This window comes from Mycteria americana, chromosome 1, assembly GCF_035582795.1.
Source record: "Mycteria americana isolate JAX WOST 10 ecotype Jacksonville Zoo and Gardens chromosome 1, USCA_MyAme_1.0, whole genome shotgun sequence".
Taxonomy (NCBI): Eukaryota; Metazoa; Chordata; class Aves; order Ciconiiformes; family Ciconiidae; genus Mycteria; species Mycteria americana.
In genome coordinates this window covers 120,364,382-120,384,047 of record NC_134365.1, presented here as the reverse complement: position 1 = coordinate 120,384,047, position 19,666 = coordinate 120,364,382, and the positions used below count along the sequence as shown (strand labels likewise).

General features: G+C 51.9%; 1 protein-coding gene across 7 annotated transcripts in view; it reads left to right on the top strand.

Annotated features, from left to right (window-relative positions):
- RUNX1 (RUNX family transcription factor 1) overlaps nucleotides 1-19,666 on the top strand; it is a 174,526-nt gene that overhangs the window by 86,704 nt on the left and 68,156 nt on the right. For 5 of the 7 annotated variants that reach the window (XM_075518208.1, XM_075518203.1, XM_075518211.1 and 2 more), the window contains exons 3-4: nucleotides 12,785-13,038; nucleotides 18,368-18,524. In XM_075518208.1, the coding sequence (XP_075374323.1) occupies nucleotides 12,785-13,038; nucleotides 18,368-18,524 (411 nt within the window). Of the gene's footprint in view, nucleotides 1-11,146; nucleotides 13,039-18,367; nucleotides 18,525-19,666 lie in introns of those variants that run through there. The other 2 variants (XM_075518226.1, XM_075518218.1) reach the window with 2 other exon arrangements.

Genomic DNA, 19,666 nt, shown 5'->3' with positions numbered 1-19,666 from the left:
AACTGGCCTGTGAAAGGGCAAAACGTAAGAGCTCAGAATAGCCTGTCCTGGACATGAATGTCTTGGAAAGTCCTTGTTTAACCGACTGACACAGATGGTTCCTGCAAAAATTTGCATCATCTTAGGAGTCCCCTAAAATAATCAAAATGTGGAAGTCCCCTAAAATAATCAAATTGTAAAACAGTTTTATGGGTTGAACTGTAATTGTACCAAAAGAAAGTAACGCTGAAAAAAAGATATAAAAAGGAATGAAACCATTTGGAAAATATACTTGTCCTTAGACTAACAAAAATAAAACCCAGGGGAAAGCAACATGCCATGAAGAGTATGACAAAGAATAAACCTCCTGAGTGATTTTGGTGCCTTTTGGCTCTGGGGAGGGCACGTTTTGAAAGGAGTGCAGAATCTGGCCTCAGACCTCCTGCTTCCCCTGCTGGTGCCACTGCGGGATTAGTCATGTAAGATTTTAGCGAAGGGCAATATATCTAGCTGTACCTGTCATTTACGCACCCCAGGGCAACCCAGGGAAGCCATACACAGAAAGATCCCAAGACAGAGTTTCATCTGTTATACCCAGGCATCACCGTCAGTTGGTCAGCACAGGCATTGCGTGCCAATGAGAACAGCTGAGCATCAGGTCCTTTCACTACAGAATCACTAAAAGCAAGTAACATTCAGCATCTACGTACAGGCCTGAGCAGCTGATACTGAAACATCATTAACACGGAGAGGTCTTACAACACTGGGTGTGTGCATCCTACGTAAAGCATGTCACATACACACACTTGTACTAGATTTTTCGAGTAAATTCTTATTATCAAACCAAAAGAAGAATTACAACCTTACACGGAGATAAGACTAGTCCTAGTACATCCTGCTTTTTCCTAGGCCTTTTCCCGTAAGCACATGCTCAACCAAAAATTGCAGATGCGTCTTACTGGGGAAGTTCAGCAGAAGATTATATGTGTCTATGTCGCAAATGCTGGTGATACCTTAGAAGTAAGTGGTTTTGTAGCTGGAGTTTTTATTATTAATGAGGATCAAAATTATCCAAATATTCTTCTCTTTATATTACTGTGTTTAAAGTCTATATCTAGAGAGTTTGACAACACATCTTCCTGAAACTTTTCTAGTTGCTAGGCCACACATCCCACAGCTGATGAGCTGGCTTCTACAGGGAGGCTGCTTCCCGCTGGGGACAGGGCGGCTGGCATGGGGCTGGCACCGGCATACCCAGGCTCAGACCTGCTAAGCACAGGCAGAGTCAGGTGCAGGTGGGATGTTAAGTGGAGAAGAAACAATTTAGGAAATTAACTTGTGGCTTTGTCTGTGGCTGTGAGAATGCATTAGTGGTGCGGAGCGTGGTTAATAGCGCCTTCGCATCTCGGTCAGGCTTTTCTTCCTCCATCCCTGGTTCGATCAAGGTATGTTGCAGTGAAAGTCCCAAGCATGATCCCCCTAACAGCTCGGAAGCAAAATCCTTTTCTGCATGAAGTCATTTCTGTGTGCATGAAGTCATTGCTGTGCTGAGGAGGGTTAAATACAAAGTGTGCTGGCCAGTGGAGAGCAGACAGATGTGGAACAGGCTCAGTTGCCAGCTGAAGGCACTCACAGGGCCTCATGTAGCTGAGACCAGCCCTATTGTCCGAGACGGATGCTGGGAGAAGCCTAGTTCAGGGCGAGGAACAGCTTCTAGCCAAATCTCTGTCTGTACCTCCTACAGAAATGAGGTATCCGGGATTTACTACTCGTAATCGCTCTGAGATTCATGCTGGGAGAGGTTTCATGTTAGCTCTGGGTAAAGGGGCTCTCTGGGTCAGGACGGCAGCATCTGTCCCCCAGAGAATCCCTCTCTGACCACAGCAACTCCTACTGGGGCTCACACAGCAAGGGTACTGCCTGCCTTTCCTGGAGGGCTGCAAAAATATCAAAGTAAACTGGCTCTATTTCACACCATGTGCTGTCTTTGAAGTAGCAAACTGTATTCGAGACTGAAAGGCAGTTTCTGTCTCATCCAGTCAAATTAAACCTGAAGCTTGAGCTGCAATAGCTTCTCGCTGCATCCCCTCTACAGCCGCCCTGGGAAAGGGACCCCGGTTGTTCCTTTGCTGCCAGTTTGTTGGGCAGCTACTAGAAATGCTCTGCAAACTCACTGCGTGGGGCACTCTCACATGGGCAATGAACAAGCTACCAGCATATACCCCATCACCCTTGAATGGGTGATGGAACAAGGGGAAATGGGGAGAGAGAAATAAAACCCTCCTGACCCTTAAAAACAGGAGATGAAGGGCAGGAAGGAGCAGGAGGAGCAGAGAAGCCATCCCTTCACTGAGTGCCTTTCCTAATAATATCACCTGCTGATACGAGCATCACAATGTCATGCTGGGAATAACATCATCATTTTCTTCTGAACACTTCCTGTTTCATCATTCTAGTCTGTCACAGTTTCTAAATGGCGAAAGTAACGTAGGAAGAAGAAAAAGGATGCAATTAGCACCCTTATTTCTCCTAGCTGTTAACTCCAGTCCAAAGTGTTGCAAGACTACAACTTTCCTTCTGGCAAGGCTGGGAGGGAGGGAGGGAGCCTCCTCTGGAAACCGCCTTTCTTCCTTTCTGTTATGCTGTCAGGAGCTCCTTTTCCTTAGGATCAAAGCATCTCCGCATCTTGTTGACCTGAACAACTAATCCCTTATGTAGAGGGATGATGGAAGGACATTTTGGGATTTAAAAATCTTTCTGTCTTAATTTCACTGTCTCAACTTTGGGCCAAAGTTAGTAGTGATTTAGGCTTCTGTACAAAGTCTTGATATCTCTTATTTATTTGCTGAAAAACAATGTTTATGTCATAAAACTCCCCTGTAATTGAGTTTGGTTTACTGGCAGAGTGAGAGCCTCCCAGTCAAGAGGCCACGGATGATGTCCCAGAACTTCCCAGGTCAGCAGTAAAGTGCTAAGGGGGTGCCTAGGGAAGGAGCTTTGTCCCAAGAATACACCGAGGCTTTCAATCTCCTGCTTATGACCCTATAGGAACTTTTGCAACCATTTATAATTCATACTTAATTTTGACTGAAAACCAAGCAAACCGACCCTGAGAAAGGCAAACCCATACCAAGTAATTTGGATCGGATGCAGTGTGAATGCTACCCTTACATTTTGCCTATTAGCACCATGGCTATAGTGAATTCTTTTTCCTAGACTGAGTACATTCAGTGACCTGAATCTCTGTCTGGTCAGTCACCGCTATCTCCAGGAGCAAAGTCTGGGGCACAGGAGGGAAATCGACCTGCACAGCTCCTAGCATACATCAAAATATCATCAGGGCTTCTCCAATATGACCTGAGCTGTCCGGAGCACCCAGGGCTGGCTGACAGCTGAGCTGCAGTTCCTGCTCCGCCGGCATGCTCTCGCCCTCGGAGGGGCTGGAGCAGGGAATAAAGTAGTTATATTAATGCTGTGCCATCTGCAGAATCCTCCTTATGCCAGAGTTGTTCCCTGCTGTCCAGGTGGGTCAGATTTACTGCTCCTTTTAAATGTCCTGGAACCAAAGTAGCTGGGCTTTTTTCTTTTTTTTTTTATTTTTTCCCCCCATTGCTCGTACAAGGCATATGTAGTATTCCTACCAGAGCAGAAGATCAAAAGCCCAAATGTTACAATTAGTGCTGGAGGTTGTTATGATGTGAACCTGAGTACATAAAATGCCACAGAAAATACTAGGTGTGGGTGATGTTATCTGCATGTAATGAGCATAGTATAATGGCACACAATGCATATTTTTTAAGTCTCCAAACCAGAAAGTACTTATACCAGATGGCAGCTTTTCAAAAATTTCCATTCCCTTCTCCACCCCATACTCCCAAGTATTTCAAGTAATTGACTTCTCCTCTAGGGATTAGCCACAGTAGAATCATATTAAATGACTAATTTTCCTCACTTAGCCTCCTCCCCCCCCCTTTTAATTTTGAACTGTGCGGAGAAAGAAATCATCCAAAAGTTCTGAGTGTTTGCGTGTGTTTGTTTTCCACAGCCCTCTAGAATGGCCTCGAAATCATCTGGGCTTCTAGGTCATGCTGTACATCCTGGCGCTTTTTGGCTTCGCTTCTGCTATTTCTTAAACTTTCCCCTCCAAGGTGCTTGTCAAGCTCTGACTTGAAAAGTTCAAGTGATGTTGAATCTGCAGCTTCCCTGGGAGCGTATTCTCCTGCCTATTTGATCTTAGGATCAACGTTGCCCCTGCTCTTAAAATTGAACTCGTTTTACTTCAGTTGGCATCTGTTATTTCTTGTCTTATCATTTTTAACTAATGAAAACAGTCCCTCCCCTTCCTCTTCATAGTTGACTTTCATGTACTTGTAAACCGCAGTCACGCTGTCCCCTTGGCTTCCCTTTTGCCCCAAATTATATGTATGTATTTAATTCCTTTAATCTTTTCTTATAGGCAGTTCCTTCCAGATCTTTAATCACTGTAGTTGCCCTTCTCTGTAATCTCTCTCATTCACTGATATATAGCCAGTAACACAGTGGCCAGGACTAAACCCATTGCTCTCCCTGGGCTTTGAGTGCTGGGAAAGTCAGACTGGATGCTCCCTCAGCTCTAGACGTGAGCCCTCTGCTTCTGCACCTCCAGATAGCCTATCCCTGCTTTTCATGCACCAAGTACCCCAATTCCACTTTGAGGAAAGCAAAATGCATTGCAACCTAACTGCACAGTGATGCATTTCACACGTCTGGTGCACAGGTATGGGGAGCGTACGCAAGACAAACCGCCGAAAGGTGTTTTTGCAGCGGAAACTTTAACCCAGTCTCCACTCCTACCCACAAGTTTATCAACAGCTGCGTAAGACCAAGGAGAAAACAGTCTCACTGGCAATATTCTAGCAAGTATTTTTAAAGCCAGATTGGGATGCTTCTTGTGAAGTAGAGGAGGAGAGAGGCACCCGCTGCCCTGCGCCTGGCTCTGCGGGCCCTGGCTCTGGGCGCTAGCAGCAAGCAGACACCACACACCTGCACACTGACGCACACCCGCAGCAGGCATGCACAAGAAATGAGCCTAGCCTTGGCTTTGACCCTTAACGAACCTCCCAGCAAACCTGAGCTGGCCTAAGTGGGATATAAAGGAGGGGAGGCATCAACACAGGCTGCTGCTGCAGTAACTTCATGATTATTAAATCTCCTGCTTGAGGAAATGGGGAGGAAGGGTGCCGTGGAGAAATGTCTCCAGGGGTGGTGGCACTGGTGAGGTGCTGCGTTGGTCATGCGGTTGGGCGCACTGCGGTGCTGGGCACTGAGATCGCATCCATGCCGGTAGGAAGAGTCAGCCGAATCACGTTTCACCGCCCATCCTTTTGGGGCTCTGCCCAGTCTGAGCTCCTCCTTTGGCTGTTGGTTTGACTTTTTCCTTCACCCAGCAAAAGCCTAAGAGGATCTGCAGCCATAGGCCTGCAAAGCTGGGGTTAACGCTGGATGCAAATTCACAGTTTAGCCTCTCCTGAAAGTTGTCCTTCCCCAGGTGTGTCCCCCACTCCCTGCCCATTGCTGCCACCAGTTGATAGTTTGAGTCAAGAGGGACACAGCTCTCTGGCTTGCAGTTGCTGAATGATGAGGGAGGTGAAATGGTAAAAGGTAGCTCCCTTCTTGTGTAGGTCCATGCCCTGGCCATCCATGTCTCTGATAACATGCCAAATATCCAGGCAAATCATTCCCACACCCTGAGAAGAGGAGTCATGTCTACCTCCCAAAATATTTTGAGAGACAAGAGCATGGATTCATCTGCCGTATTTGAAAAGAAGAAGGCTCACGACTTCTGCCCAGGAAGAACAAGACAGGCTTTTGACCACCGTTATCACCTGGAGGTCCTAAAGAGGGTGGAGGGTCTTTGGGAACTTTTTCAGTAGTAAAATTGGGTCACAAGTAATAAGATGCCCAAGCAAAAGATATTGAATGAATATGTGTTATTTCATCTTTCCTCACAACCTCTCTGCTTTGCATAAACTGAGCTGCAGCCAGTTTCCTGGCTTCCAGAGTGAATAACCTTGTATCAGTTAACAGAGATCAAAGACGAGATCCCTGGAGGGGTTTAGGCAGTTCCCCCTCCCTGAAACGGAGGGAAGTTAGACACCATACACCTGTGTAGTCCTGGCCACATTTCCCCTATATCTTGCTGGCCATCTCACAGCTCATTCTTGGTGGCATCATATGTGCACTTTACATGCTGGGATGAAATCTGCATTTTTCATAGTGTGTGAGAGATCACTGCAGGAAATAAGGAGAATCTTGTCTTTTATTTACCAGCTGCTCCTTTTCTCTGTGCAATGTTTCATTATTCCAGTAGCCCAAAAATCATTTAATATACCGCTATAGCAACTTTTTTCACGTCAGTCAGTGGAATTACCCGTGCTGGTAACAGCTATGCAATAAATACTTGCAGGGGCAATTCAGAAGCCTCATCCTACACATTGCATTCACAGGCATTAACCCGCTGATTCATCACTAGTAGAAGCAAGGCACACTTACACCACTATAAACATCTTTAAGAGGCCTTAATACATATATTAAATGAATTCAGGTGCAAGAGGTAGGAGCTGACCCACTGGATAACGCCACGTTAAGTCCAGATGCTCCAAACAATTAAGTACATGCGTAATTGCATTCCCCACAGAGGTTTCTACTGCATTCAGCAGAAATGCTGCTAAGAATGAGGTTAGGCATGTTTCTAAGTGTTGGCACGATCAGGGTCTGTAGCCAGTTCTCTCAGTTTGTGCTCATATGATATGTATGCCAGCTCTGTTAAAGTCTGCATTTTTTTCTCCTTTAACAAGATGTTTTGTTGCCTGCCTTGTGCAAGTTTTCTCCTGTCCCACACGTGGCAAACAAGTAGCCATTGCTGCCTGCTTGGCCAGGGAATATTTACCTGTGCAGTGAGAACTTGCATTGTGTTCAGGCTCTAATTCGCCCTTTGCAATTTAGGCTGTTTAAAATTCATCCCTAAATTGTTGCTCCCTCTCTCATATTTCCGAAGCTTTTGCTTAACTATATTATGTAAAAAGCTCGGTGCTTTGTGGTCGAGTAATCCTGTATGACAGAGGCAAGGCATGGTAGATAGAGATTCACTTGTGGTTTGTTTACGGCTGTAATAAATTGATGTCAAAATACAAATGTAAGCTGTGCTGAATGTGAATTGGTAAAGTTATAACACCAGTTGTGATTCCTGCTTCAAAAGGATTCCTGCCCTAGAGACTGACTGTCCGAGCAGCATTAGGGTTGCTAAAAAGTTTTATCATGTGAGAAGAAACATCAGCTTTAAATACCCTGCATCGATTCGTTACTTTGCCTTATCACTGATGTTCCCACAAGCTGCTTAACTCACTAATTCCTATTTTTCCAGAGTACCTGCACAAGGTATAGTAAGGGGACAGTAAATTCCTATGAGAGTTCCTCTCTTTGTCATGCAAAAATAAAATTATAAGGAAGACGATGAATTGAATTAACTAAACAAACTAAAAAAAAAAAAAACAAAACAAAACAAAACAACCAAAAACCAACAACCCACATGTAGTTAGTGTTAATGGGCATGTAAAATACATAGCTCGATCCGTATCAAAATATCCTCACCATGGTATTTTCCCTATCTGCCCTCTCTCACTTACCTCCTGAACTTACCTTGCAAAAGCTTCGCTTCTGCGCAGTTAAAAAAAATACTGTCACCTTTAGCCTACATTAACGTCCTTCATCTCAGCATTGATAACGGTGCTAAGTTATACAAAACTGTGAGCATGCAGTATTTTCTGCGTCTTCTGTTAAATCGGGGCATTTTGTATCTTTCTGCCTATCCACGTGTGTAATAGATAGGGTTTATTTTGTGTTTGTAATAAGGAGTTCAGACTAAGACGGGAGGCAAAGTAGCGAGTGAAATTCAGCTCAACATATTAATTAATTTAAATACAAATTAACCTCCTAGCTAAAACGGGGGGGGGGGGGGGGAGAGGGGGGAAAAAACCCAAACCAAACACTACATGCGTATTTTAACATTTTAGGCGATGTATGTAGATGTATGTTCATCAGTAAAATAACTCTTCTTATCTCTGCAATGCCCGTAAAAAGTTATCAGCCACTAATATACCCCAGATGGCTTTTAAGCCGTGGTTTATAACAGTCATTTGCCTGTATAATTTTTTTTCCCTTAAAACAGAAGGAAACTTTTCCTTAATAATTTAAATTCGGGATCATTTCATACGAGAAAGAAGTAACTGTGTAAGAGACGGACTTAAAAAAAAAAAAAAAAAGAAAGAAGAAGAAAACCACACACAAACCATTAAGTCCTGGTGTGAAATAGAGAGCTTTCTGCACCGAACTCGCCTGCTGAAAACAGGGACCTGTTGCAAGTGCGGCGGGAGGGAGAGAGGGCGGGAGGCTGAGCAGCCCTGCGCTCCCGCCGCAGCGCTTTGGGGACGGGGGGGACGGCGACACACAGAAAACCGGCCCCGCGTCCTTCGGCAGAGGGGAAGGAGGGGAAGGAGGCAAGGGGCAGGTCATGCGAAGATGAAGCCATAACCCTCCGGCGCGGAGGGCAGGCGGGGAGGTGCCGGGGAGCAGCTCCGGGCGCGGATGGGCAGCCCCGGGATGGGCAGCCCCGGGCCCGGCGCCGCCTCACCGGTCCCCCCGCAAAGGGACGGGGGTGCAGAGGGGGGCAGCCGGAGCCTTGCACCCCCCCGCAGAGGGGAAGGCGCTCCTGACCCGCACTGGAGGGGTGCGAGGAAACCTACACCCGGGGCTTGTACCGGGAACTTGGCGGCAGGCGGCTGCGCCGCTTCCTGCACTCAGCTGCGCTGCGCGGGTCTCCGCGCAAGGAGCGCGGCCCCGCAGGGCACCCGGCGCACCCCTCTGCCGGCAGCGGGCTCCGGGGAGGCGAAAGTCGATTCCTCTCACCCAGGGCACTCAGCCGGCTTTCAGTTTAATTGCGGGTAAACCAGGTCGCGTAAATGGCAGGAGCTCGCTCTCTGCTCCCGTCCCCGCAGGTCGCGGTGTGCCAAAACGCGTACCGACGGTTCTTTTCCAGCTCCGGAGGGTTTCCAAAGCGGGTGTCGGCAAAACCGAGGATCCCCGCTGTCCTGTCCTCGCCCCGGGGTGGGAGAAAGCCGCCGCCGGCGGGGGGCGGGTGCCGGGGGCTCCCGGCCAGCCGCCGCGCAAGGCGGCTTCTCCCCGCGGAGCCGCGTCCCTGAGGATGCGGCGGGTCGCGTCCCCCGCGGGACCGCAGCCCCACGGTGGGCTCTGGCGGGGACGGGCGGTGCTGGCCGCAGCGGGCCGAGCAGGCGGCGGCCGCCTTCCCCGGGGGTCGCCCCGCGGCCCCCCCGCCGGCTCCCCTCCGACGGCGGGCGGCGGGCCCCCTCTGCCGGCCCCGCCGCGGAGCTGCACCGAGGGCCGCCCCCGGGGCCGCCGCCGCCTTGCGCAAGGCCCGGCGGCGGGCGGCAGCCCCGGCCCGCTCCCCGCGGCCCTTTCCGAGCCCGGCTCCCCGCGGCGAGAGGCGGCCCCGGTGGTGTCGCCTCCGCGGCAGCGCCCACCCCACGCACGCACTCCCACCCACCCCGCCGCAGCTGCTGTCGCTCCCCTTCAAAGCCCGCCCGGCCCCGGGGGAGCCCGGCCGGCCGCCGCGGCGGCTGCTGAGCTGGCGGGGGCGGCGGAGGAGGCGTCCCGGGGTGGCCGTGGGGAGGGGCGGCCGTGCCGGCGGGGACGCGGCGAGCAAACGGCGAGACCGTGGCGGGGCAGGAGACACGGGCGAACGAGGGGTGTGAAATTTCACGGAGGGAACCCCAAGCCTGTGCCAAGAGCGCGGCGGGCACGGGCGGGGGCTCCGCCGCGACGGCGGCAGCGAGTCGGGATCGCCCCGTTCCCAGCCCAGGGAACGCCAGCGACGGCCCCACGACATTCGCGACCAGCACGAAAAAATAAAAGAAAAAAGAAAGAAAACCACCGAAAAAAAAAACCCCTAACCTAGCCCGAAAGGACAGCCACGCCTCCACCCAGCATCCTCGTTACCGGCTCCGCGGGCCCAGGCCGGCTGGCGGGGCGGGCGCCGGCGGCCCGCTGCTGCCCGTGCGGCGCTGCCCGTGCGGCGCTGCCCGCCCGCCGGCCCGGCCTCGCCCCCGGCGGTGCTGTCGGCAAGGCCCGGCCGGTGGCTGGGCTGTGCCAGGGGGGGGAACGTCCGCCGGCTGGGGGCCCGGCGGCCGCCGCGACATGTCGAGCGGCGATAGGCGCCCCTCGGGGCCGCGTCCTTGTCCGCGGGGGCGGGAAGGAGCGGGGCAGACGGGGGACACCAGCCCGGCGGCGGCTGCCCGGGGGCTGCCGGCTGCGACCCCTTCCGCGGGGAGGAAACGCCCCGGAGCAAACGCCGCCGGGAGCTCGCCCGGGGAACGCGGGGCTGCCCGCCGGGGTGCGCGGCCGGCGGCGGGCGTGTGCCGGGGCTGCGTCCGCGGCGCTGCGGGCACCTCGCGGGCACCAAGCTCCTCGGGGGCGGGTGGTCCGTACGTGCAGGGCAAGCGCGACCTGCACCGGGGCCAGGCAGAGCCGGCGCTCCCGCCGCTGTGGCCGCCCTAACGCCCCCCGGCAAACCGCAGGCGCGGAGCACCCTGCACGTGGCTGCGGCGGGCCCCGCCGCCAGCTCTGCGGTGGGCCGGGGGAGCGACAGCCCGCGGCCCTCCCGTGGGTGCGCGGTTGCGGTGTCCGCGGCGTCCCGCCGACCCGGCGCTCACCCCCCGCGCCCCACAGTAGCGGCGGCGGCGGCGGCGGCGGGCGCGCCAATTCCAGCAGCCCCTGGCCCGCGGCCGCGCCCTGGTTGCTCCCGGAAAGGGCTGTGATTGGCCGGCGCCCTCCCCGTATGCAAAGCAGCCGGGGGAATGACATTCCTCCGCACTCCGCCCGCCGCCGCCGACTCGCTCCCGGCACCTCCATTCATCCCGGCGGCGGCGGCGGCGGCGGCGGCGGGCGCGGGGCGGCGGGGCGCCGGGCGGGCGGCGCGGACCCCGGCCCAGCCCAGCGCGGCGGAGCGGAGCGCGAAGCGGCCCGGCCCGGCCCGGCCCGGCGGTGCTGCGGCGCCGTGGGCGGCCGGCCGACCGACCGACCGACCGGCCGGCCGGCAGGAAGCCTGCGTCCCCCGCGGCTCACGTGAAGACCCGAGAGCTCTCCGCTGTGGAAATGCGCTTTCTCTGAGCGGGCGTCTGGGCTGGAGGCTGTAACTTCTAACCCTGGCTGGCAGCTCTGGGGGGTTGATCTTCCCCGGTTCTTCCCGTCTCTCTCCGTGGGGGACAGCGGCTCCTGCACCCCCGCCCGCCGCCACCTCCTCTTTTGCCGAAGGAAAGCTTTCACTCGTTCAAAAGTAGTGGCTTGCTTTTTTTTTTTTTAAATCGGGGTTTTTTTAATTGTTGCCGGTTGGTTGCTTTTGGTTTTCAGTGTGTGCGTGTGCGTGGGGGCTTTCCGCGCTGGACACTCTCCGGCAGCGTCCATCCCGCTGGCTGGAGGCGGCCGAGAGAAAAGCCATGTTTCCGAAAGCCGGCTTCCACCTGCTGCGGTTAAAATATTGTTAAGCAGCCGGTTCCTGTGGCCGAATTAGAGGAAGACTGCCTCAGATACCGAGAAAAAAAAAAAAAAAAAAGAATTGGCGATGACTGCCGAAGTTGTTGCAGACTGTTGGTTTGACTGCTGAGGAGGACGCGAGTGAGAGAGAGAGAGCGCTGTTGTACACACAAAACCACAGAGAGAACCCACAATTTAACCAACATCCCCAAACCTAAGTTTTCAGCTGTGGACCTTTTAGCCTCAGAGCTTGCGATCGGCTGCGACCTTTCTTTAAATTGGTGAAAGACGTTGTACCAAAGACAAGTACAAAGATAGAGATTTAAAGCCTGAATGCCATGCACTGAGCTTCTTTTCTTTTCTTTTTTATTTTTGCGCAAGAATGATTGAAAGGTCGTGACACGAGCGCTCTTAGAGCAACGCGAACCAAACTACTGAAGCTGATTTTCAAGGCTGCTTAAAAAAAAAAAAAATCTTGCCGAGAACGTTAATGGATTCCTGTTGTGTTTAAATTCTCTACAGATTCTATTGTAAATATTTTATGAAGTACGGTATATGTGTGCGTGCGTGCGTGTGTGTACGTGAATATATACAGACAGTTGTAGCCAGCTGACCTTTGATCAGAAAGTCTAGCTCGCGTACCGCCTGCTCCGAAGACTGACCCGGCGTTTCCCTCTCTTAAAGAGCGGGTTTTGCCTCCGGAAGACGCTGATGTCTTTTGTTTTCTCTTGGGACTGTAGAGAAATCACCTGGAAGACACTGATAGGCAACTGACTCTCTGGGAAGCCCAGGCTTTTCTGCGTGCGCTTCTGACCCCGTCTTGTGTTTGACTTGCCTAATTTTTTCCACGCTGCTTGGGAGTTTGGAAGGAGCTTTCCCCCCGATAACTTTTTGCGTCACGGCCGCAGACTAGATGCGCAGGCGTCGCGGTAAAGCCCGGCACGGACGACCCTTTCGCTTATCGGATTAACGTGATCTGTTCCGCAGCGCCGGGACGCCAAGAGTTAAGTCTCGGCGTGCTCGCTATCTCAGCCGCCTTCAGCAAAAAATTAACTTTGGGGACTGGCGTAGACACAAGTTTCCCCCGGGTCCTCAGCCTGTATCCGTTTATGTTGGTCCCCAGAGAGCAGATCGCTGAAGAGTTACGCTCGCTTCGCTGTTTTGTAAAAACTCTGTGGAGGTCTTTCACTCAAAAGGCTTGTTGTGATGCGTATCCCCGTAGATACCAGCACCAGCCGCCGCTTCACGCCGCCCTCCACCACGCTGAGCCCGGGGAAGATGACCGAGCCGCTGCCGCTGCCCGGCGCCGAGCACAGCGGCGCCTTGCCGGGGAAGCTGCGCAGCGCCGACCGCAGCATGGTGGAGGTCCTGGCGGATCACCCCGGGGAGCTGGTGCGCACCGACAGCCCCAACTTCCTCTGCTCCGTGCTGCCCACCCACTGGCGCTGCAACAAGACGCTGCCCATCGCCTTCAAGGTACGTCTGCCGGCTCCCGAAAATCGCGCTTCCTGGGGCAGGGGCGGCGGGGCGGGCCGGCGGGGAGGGGAGGAGAGGGCAGGGCAGGGCAGGGCAGGGCAGGGGAGAGAGGGAGGGCAGGCTGCGCGCCCCGCGGCCGGGGGCCACGGGGCGCCGACCCCCGGGCTCGGACCCGGACCTGGACCCAGCCGGCCGGGCGGGACGGCTCGCCCCGGCGGGGTGGCCACGTCGGGGCCGGCGGTGGGGCGCAGCCGGCCCCGCGCCTCCTTCCATCCTTCCTTCCATCCTTCCTTCCGCGGTCGCTGCCACTCGCGACAGCGTGGGAAGGCGTGGGGAGAGCGGGCGCGGCGCGGCTCTCGGCCGGGCTGGGGGCAGGAGCGAGCGGCGGCAGCTGGGGCATGCGATGGGCTGGGCAGGCTCCTTCCAGCCCGTGCCTCCCTCTTCGGCCCATTCATAACTCCGGTGGTGAGAGGCGGCTCTGCCCGAGGGAAAAAAAAATAAAAGAAAAGAAAAAGAAAAAGAAAAGGCCAGACCCGAGGAGTCTGGCTGCCCTGGGGACCAGATGCCGGCGCAGCCCGTTGCAGACGGATGCAGGCGTCCCGGAACTGAAGGAGCCCCGGGCTCCCCCAGAAGCCGCCCACAGCGGCGGCAGGTCCCTCTGCAGGCAGCCCCCGCGGAGCAGCGTCCTGCCGGGGCTGCCGCCCACGGGGGACACCCGCCCGCCTCCGCGGACTCGCCGGCGGCCAGCGCCCGGCGGCACCGGCCGGCCCCGCGCTGGAGGTGCCGGGCTTCCCCCCGCCAGCCTGCCACGGGCTCTTAGGAGAAAACACATCTTTCCTTTTTTTGGCTGTTTTTTATAATAGTAAATGCCGGGGCCTACCCTGGGCAGACCCTGCGGCCGCTTGGACTTCTCCTGCTTCCAGAGCCCCTTGCTAAATCTGTACTCGGTAGCCCAAGCAAGGGCTGCGGTAAACCGCGGCAAAAGATGTACGCGGCAAACCGCTGCAAAAGATGGGGGGGAGCATACCTCGGACCCCCCGCCCCGGGCCGCCGCCGGCCGTGCTGCGGGGCGGTGCGGGGCCGGGACCGGGGCCGGGGCCCTGCCGAGCGGTGTCCCCCGGCCGGCGGGGGACAATTGCTGCGTTTTCCTCCCTTGCCCGGCCTGCTTTCTCGTTACCCGGGTTCAAGGAAAATTCACCACCACCCAGCCCCCCCCGGCCTTGGTCACCCTCTTTTTTGAGTTGGGTCTATCGCTAGCTTCTTGAATGCTCTGGTTTTCTTGCTACTGATGTAGATACGCATCCGAGCAGGGAAAGGAAAAGCTAATTATTCTCGTTATCCTCTTCTCCGAGGCGGGAGCCGCAGAGACATGCAGCTCCCTAGCAGCCCCCGGGGTTAGGTTTAGGATCGGGATTTGTAAAGTTCGCGCTTTCTTTTGCGGTCGCTGCTCGAGTCCGACCGCCTCGGCACCGCTTTTCTGAAGGCGAGCAGACCCGAGTCTTTCCGAGGACTTTTGGGGAGAGGAGAAAAGATGGAGCAGGGAATCAGTTCAGCTCCCAGCGCTTTGGGAAATCCTGCTAAGGAGACGGCTTGAGGGAAAAGTGGTATTATTACGTCTGGAGAGTCTTCTTGTTTTACGCATATGAGTCCGAGGAAAGGGAGGAACTAATCGGCAGGGTCAGTTCCGAAATTCACACATTTAGGTTAATTATTACGCTGTCACCCACGCAGTAGGCAACTGCTGCTAATTACTCGGGAAGCTCTCCTCCTGGCAGGCAGAGTCACCGTGGGGAACAGGCGTGAAAGCCCGCTCCGCCCCGCCGGGAAGGGAGATAAGCGAAGTCCCCAAACGTGGCCGGTGTTTCTCCTGGGGGTCCCCTGCGGCCGGCGGCCACCGCGGCGGCTCCCCGCCGTGCCACGCGTGGCTGCGCCCGGGGCGCGCTCCCAGCCCCGGTCATCTCCCGGCGGGGAAGCGGGGGGAGAGGCGGCGGCTCTTCCCGCTCCTGCCCGGCCGCCCAAGCCGCCGGCGCAAAGCTCGCCCCGGTGCCGAGGCGGCGGGAGCCGCAGGGTCCGGCCGCCAGCGGGGCCCCGCTCCCCCTCGCCTCCCCGGGCAGGCGGGCTGCGGCGGCCGGCGGCTGCCCCGGGTGTGTGAAGATCGCCCGCGGAAAACAACCGCGGGGGCTGGTTTCGAGAGACACCCAACGCCGCTCTCGTTTCTCCTTCCCCCCCAGGCAGTGCAACCCTCCGTTTTCACTCCCAAGCCCGCTCCCAACCTCTGCAAGCAGAGTAAAGGCTCAGGTTCTCCAAACAGACGAAAGCAAGCGTTTGTAACACTGAGGTAGCTTAACCTAGAAATACGCAAGCAAAAAAAAACAAAAAAAAAAAAAACAAAAAAAACCCCAAACCCCAACCCCGAAACAAAGCGGGAGAGGGTTTCCTTACGAGCTCCCGAAATGTGCTGGGAGGCACCTGCTTGCCGGGGCGCTCGGTGCCCTCGTCCCCCCCCCACGCCAAACCCTCCCGCCGTGGACCGCTGAGAAAGGAGTCCTGCAATAGTTTGCCACGTATAAAACAATCCCGTTGGCTTTATACTAAATACTGAACATTCGCAAAGGCATTTTTAAAACTCGTGATTTTTAAGATCATTTGGAACAGGAACTAGAAAATTCAGCTCAGATCATTCCTATGCTGCCAATATCTTATTTGCATCTGACAAAAAAAAGCGCCGAGTTTTATCAAGTATTTGCTAACAACCGTTGCATCAATAAAAAGAGAGAGACAGAGTTTTCTCTTCATGTTTCCTTAGAAAATTTCACTCATTATGTCTGATCTTTAGGATCAGGATATTATTTCAAACCAAAATGAGCATTTCCATGCATAATTTTTTTTTCTAAAATAAAGAATGATTCTGAGAAACTTAGAGAAAAATACGTAACAACTCTAATAAGGTGCCACACAGATTCATTGTCCAAACGTTGTTAGGAAAGAATCTAAATCTTAATTTAAAAGGCCAATTTTCTTTGATTGATGCGGCAGAAGTAGGTAATTTAGATACCCAGCAGCACTGCAACTGTGATACTCTTCTCACTTCTCTGGAAATACATATTTTTAAGAGCTAAAGAGTACAACAAAGTGCTAGATAACGCCAGTCAGCAAGTCCCAACTTATCTTTTTAGTCTTTTTTCTAATGTAAATGTTTGTATTTCTGTTTCTATTGTCTGTGACTTTTAACTCTAGTTTCTTTTCCGCGCTGTGTAATTTTTATGCTGGTTTCTAATATTTTCTTCACGTGTCTTATCGCTGAGGTTGCCCTCACTGTAATTTGAAAACGGTGATTTAAAATATTAGTTCTGTAAGAGACAGCTGACCCTGGGTTCATGAAGGTTTTTCATCCCTCAAAATGCTAGCATGTATTTCCTTAGACAAACATGCAAACATTTGCATCCCAGAGAGGTGAGGGTAATGCCCCGATTTTCCCCTTTCCCTTTCTTGTCTTGTTAATATACGTGCATGCATTAAGGTTTTACGGTAACTTTTTAAGAACCGGGTGAGCGCGTTGGGTTTGCAGCTGCTGATGTTTTGAGCCAGCGTGCCTCATGACACGACGCTGTGCAAGGAGAAAACTCACCAGCTTCAAAGTTTCGAGCAGGTCTATTTTATGCCAAGATCAGGGAAATGCGAAAAGCGCAACGCCGAGTGTAGCACAGGCCACAGAAACGCATTACAGCACACAGAGGAGAACAAAAAACCCAAAAGCCTGGGCCGCAGAGGAATGGGAAAGAGGAAGTTGAAATAGATATGTAAAGAGGGAATTTTGACACAGTGATTTTAACTTTGCATGTGGAAGTGAAAATAAGGGTTATGGGTGACAAATGGGAGAGCGCTGAAGTGAGAAACGCAGCCTCCTGTAGAAGGAAAGGCTGTGAAATACCTGAGGCTGGAGACCTCTCTCATATTATGGGAGGTAGCTGTGGCTGGGGAATAAGCATCAGAGACCCATCGAGTAAAGGAGCCGCTGATCCTGTTCGGAAAGAACAGTGTGATTAGAAATTAATAGAAATAAGACCAGGCCATGACAAGTTTGAGCCAATTATAACTGCATGGACATAAGCTAGAAAACGCTAAGAGGAAGGAAAAATATCGAGCTGCAACTCAGAGGACATGATGCAGGACTACTTCCTCTTAGGTTGTGTAAAAGAGGAAATAAAGACTAGCTAGATTTTTTTTCTCTTTTTTCTTTTTTTTGGGGGAGTAGCCCTGAGGCTGCTACTGTAGACTTAATTGGGGGAACAGCAATGGGATCTCAAAAAAGTATGATAGAGGACCTAATTTGAGCTCTTACTTTTGCCGGATTAAATCTAGAGACACACCAGACATCCCTTCGATTATAGCAGGGTAAAACTGTTTTTGGAATTCAGTCCTGTTCAAGAAGATAAGATAAAATGAAATTTTTCATAGTTTAACCAATGTGAACATTGTAGATACAAGTCAGAAAATTTAAGGTTAGGAATCTATATATCTCTCAGCACACCACATCAGAAATGCAGCAAATCCTGTGTTCCTAAATATTTGTTTGATAGATGCTGGCACCAAGGAGCTACAGTGCAAACATTTCGGACAAGGTGAAAGCCTTTGTCTACACGATTGCAGATTTCATTAGTTCAGATCGTGATTTCCATCCATGAGGCTGCACGTGAGGTCTTAAGTCTTAAGTGAGGTCTTAAGTGAGGTCTTAATTTGCTTTCATGCTTCTAAAGGAAAAAAAGAAATTGTTCAGTAAATTGTGATTAAACATTGGATCGAGGCCTGCTTTTCCATGGACTTATTCTGAATTTATGCTGGGGCAGCTCTGTTCAGAGTGGTAGGAGGAAAAGAGAGGGAACTGGTGCAGCTCTGACCCTCTGCATCCATGAGACAATTGGCTTGGTCTTGTTTTCTCTTGAATTTTACATTTCCATCGTTGTGCTGACTTTGCTGTAGCTTAAAAGTAATGCTACCGATGTAAATCTGACCAGAATCGGTTCCTGTTACTTGAATTTATTTATTGACAATTACAGAACTATATTTTGGAAAGCTTATTTCATGTATTTCTTGTGTCGGAGTACACATTGTGCTGTGTATTTCAGAGGTGCATCAGTGTAAAAACTTTTCTGTAGCTCTGCAAACTAGGAATGGAGGTGATTCCTGTTTTCCCCAAACAGCTTCTTAGTCTACATAGATTTTTGCTGTTGTTGCTTTTTCCTATTTTATCATGTTACTTGTTGACCTTCTGTGCCCCAAATTAAATGTCGCGTAAGGAAGCTGAGGCTTCTGCTCCTTGATTTCGTAGGTGGTGGCCTTGGGAGACGTGCCCGATGGGACGCTGGTAACGGTGATGGCTGGAAACGATGAAAACTACTCTGCAGAACTCAGAAACGCCACAGCCGCCATGAAAAACCAAGTAGCAAGGTTCAACGACCTCCGATTCGTGGGTAGAAGTGGAAGAGGTATGTGTTTGTTCTCAACTACACTTCAGTCATGTTCACCAGTTATGTCAAGTTCTAGTTATGTGGAGGGAATTTGAAGATGGCGTCTATCGAGTTTTCTGTGGCAGGGGATGCTATGCTGCAAGATTTGGCATAGGCCGATTCCAAAGGCACAGAATTAGCTATATGGTTTTCTTGCTTTATCCTAGCCCGTCCTCCGTGTCACTTCTATTTCTGAACAGTGACAACTCATTTGAAAAAAAATCTCACATAGACAACGAGTCACATTTTGACTCCAGAAGCCATCCTGTCAAATTTAGAACAGCACAATATTACCCATGTTTAAGTTTAAATAATGTATTTTCAATTCAAAATGAGAATTTTCAGCTTGTGTAAAGACTCATGACATCTCGGGGCTCCCAGGCACTCTCTGCAAAAGCTGGTCTCTGTAACAGAGCGAGTCAACCTAAAATTACAAGTAATTCCTGCATAGATCTCAAAATTTTCTGGCTTCTTCATGACCTGATGAAGGCACAGGGCACTTTTTCTGACCTTTCTTTCTCTGAAATATAGAACAATATGCAGTAGTCCTGTCGTTTAATGTGCTCCTGCAAGGTGCGTCGGATAGAGCAGAACAGAAGAGATGAGCTTAATATCTGACTTGTATCTCTGTGATAACCAGTAACTACTAGTGCATAGTAAATAAAAAGGCCTTATGAGCGTAAGTAACAAGTAAGAGTCAAAGCTGACTTAGACTAGAACTATATAAAAATGTTCTTAGGAAGCTGCAAATAGTATCTGACACGTGCGGCTCACGTCGCATGTGAGCGGGCAGGTGCACAAAGCTTGATGCAAAAGCCCATAAAATCAACAGAAGGACCCTTTGCAACTTCACTCTTACGGCTCCGGTCCATAATCTTCAACCCCATAAATTCCAAGCAATCATGTTTACCTTCCTATTATAAGATTATTTCAAGCACTCCTCTTGCATTACTGCCCTTGTTCCTGTGAGCGGAGTCCCTTTGCGTGGGTCGGGGGGGGTCAGTCGAACCCACGGAAGAGAAGCTGGTGAGCTGTTGCTCAGAGAAAGCTCAAAGATCAGCCACTCTCTTATAAGGTCGAGAATGAAAAAACTGCCGCATCTTCCACGTGGCTCCGTATGA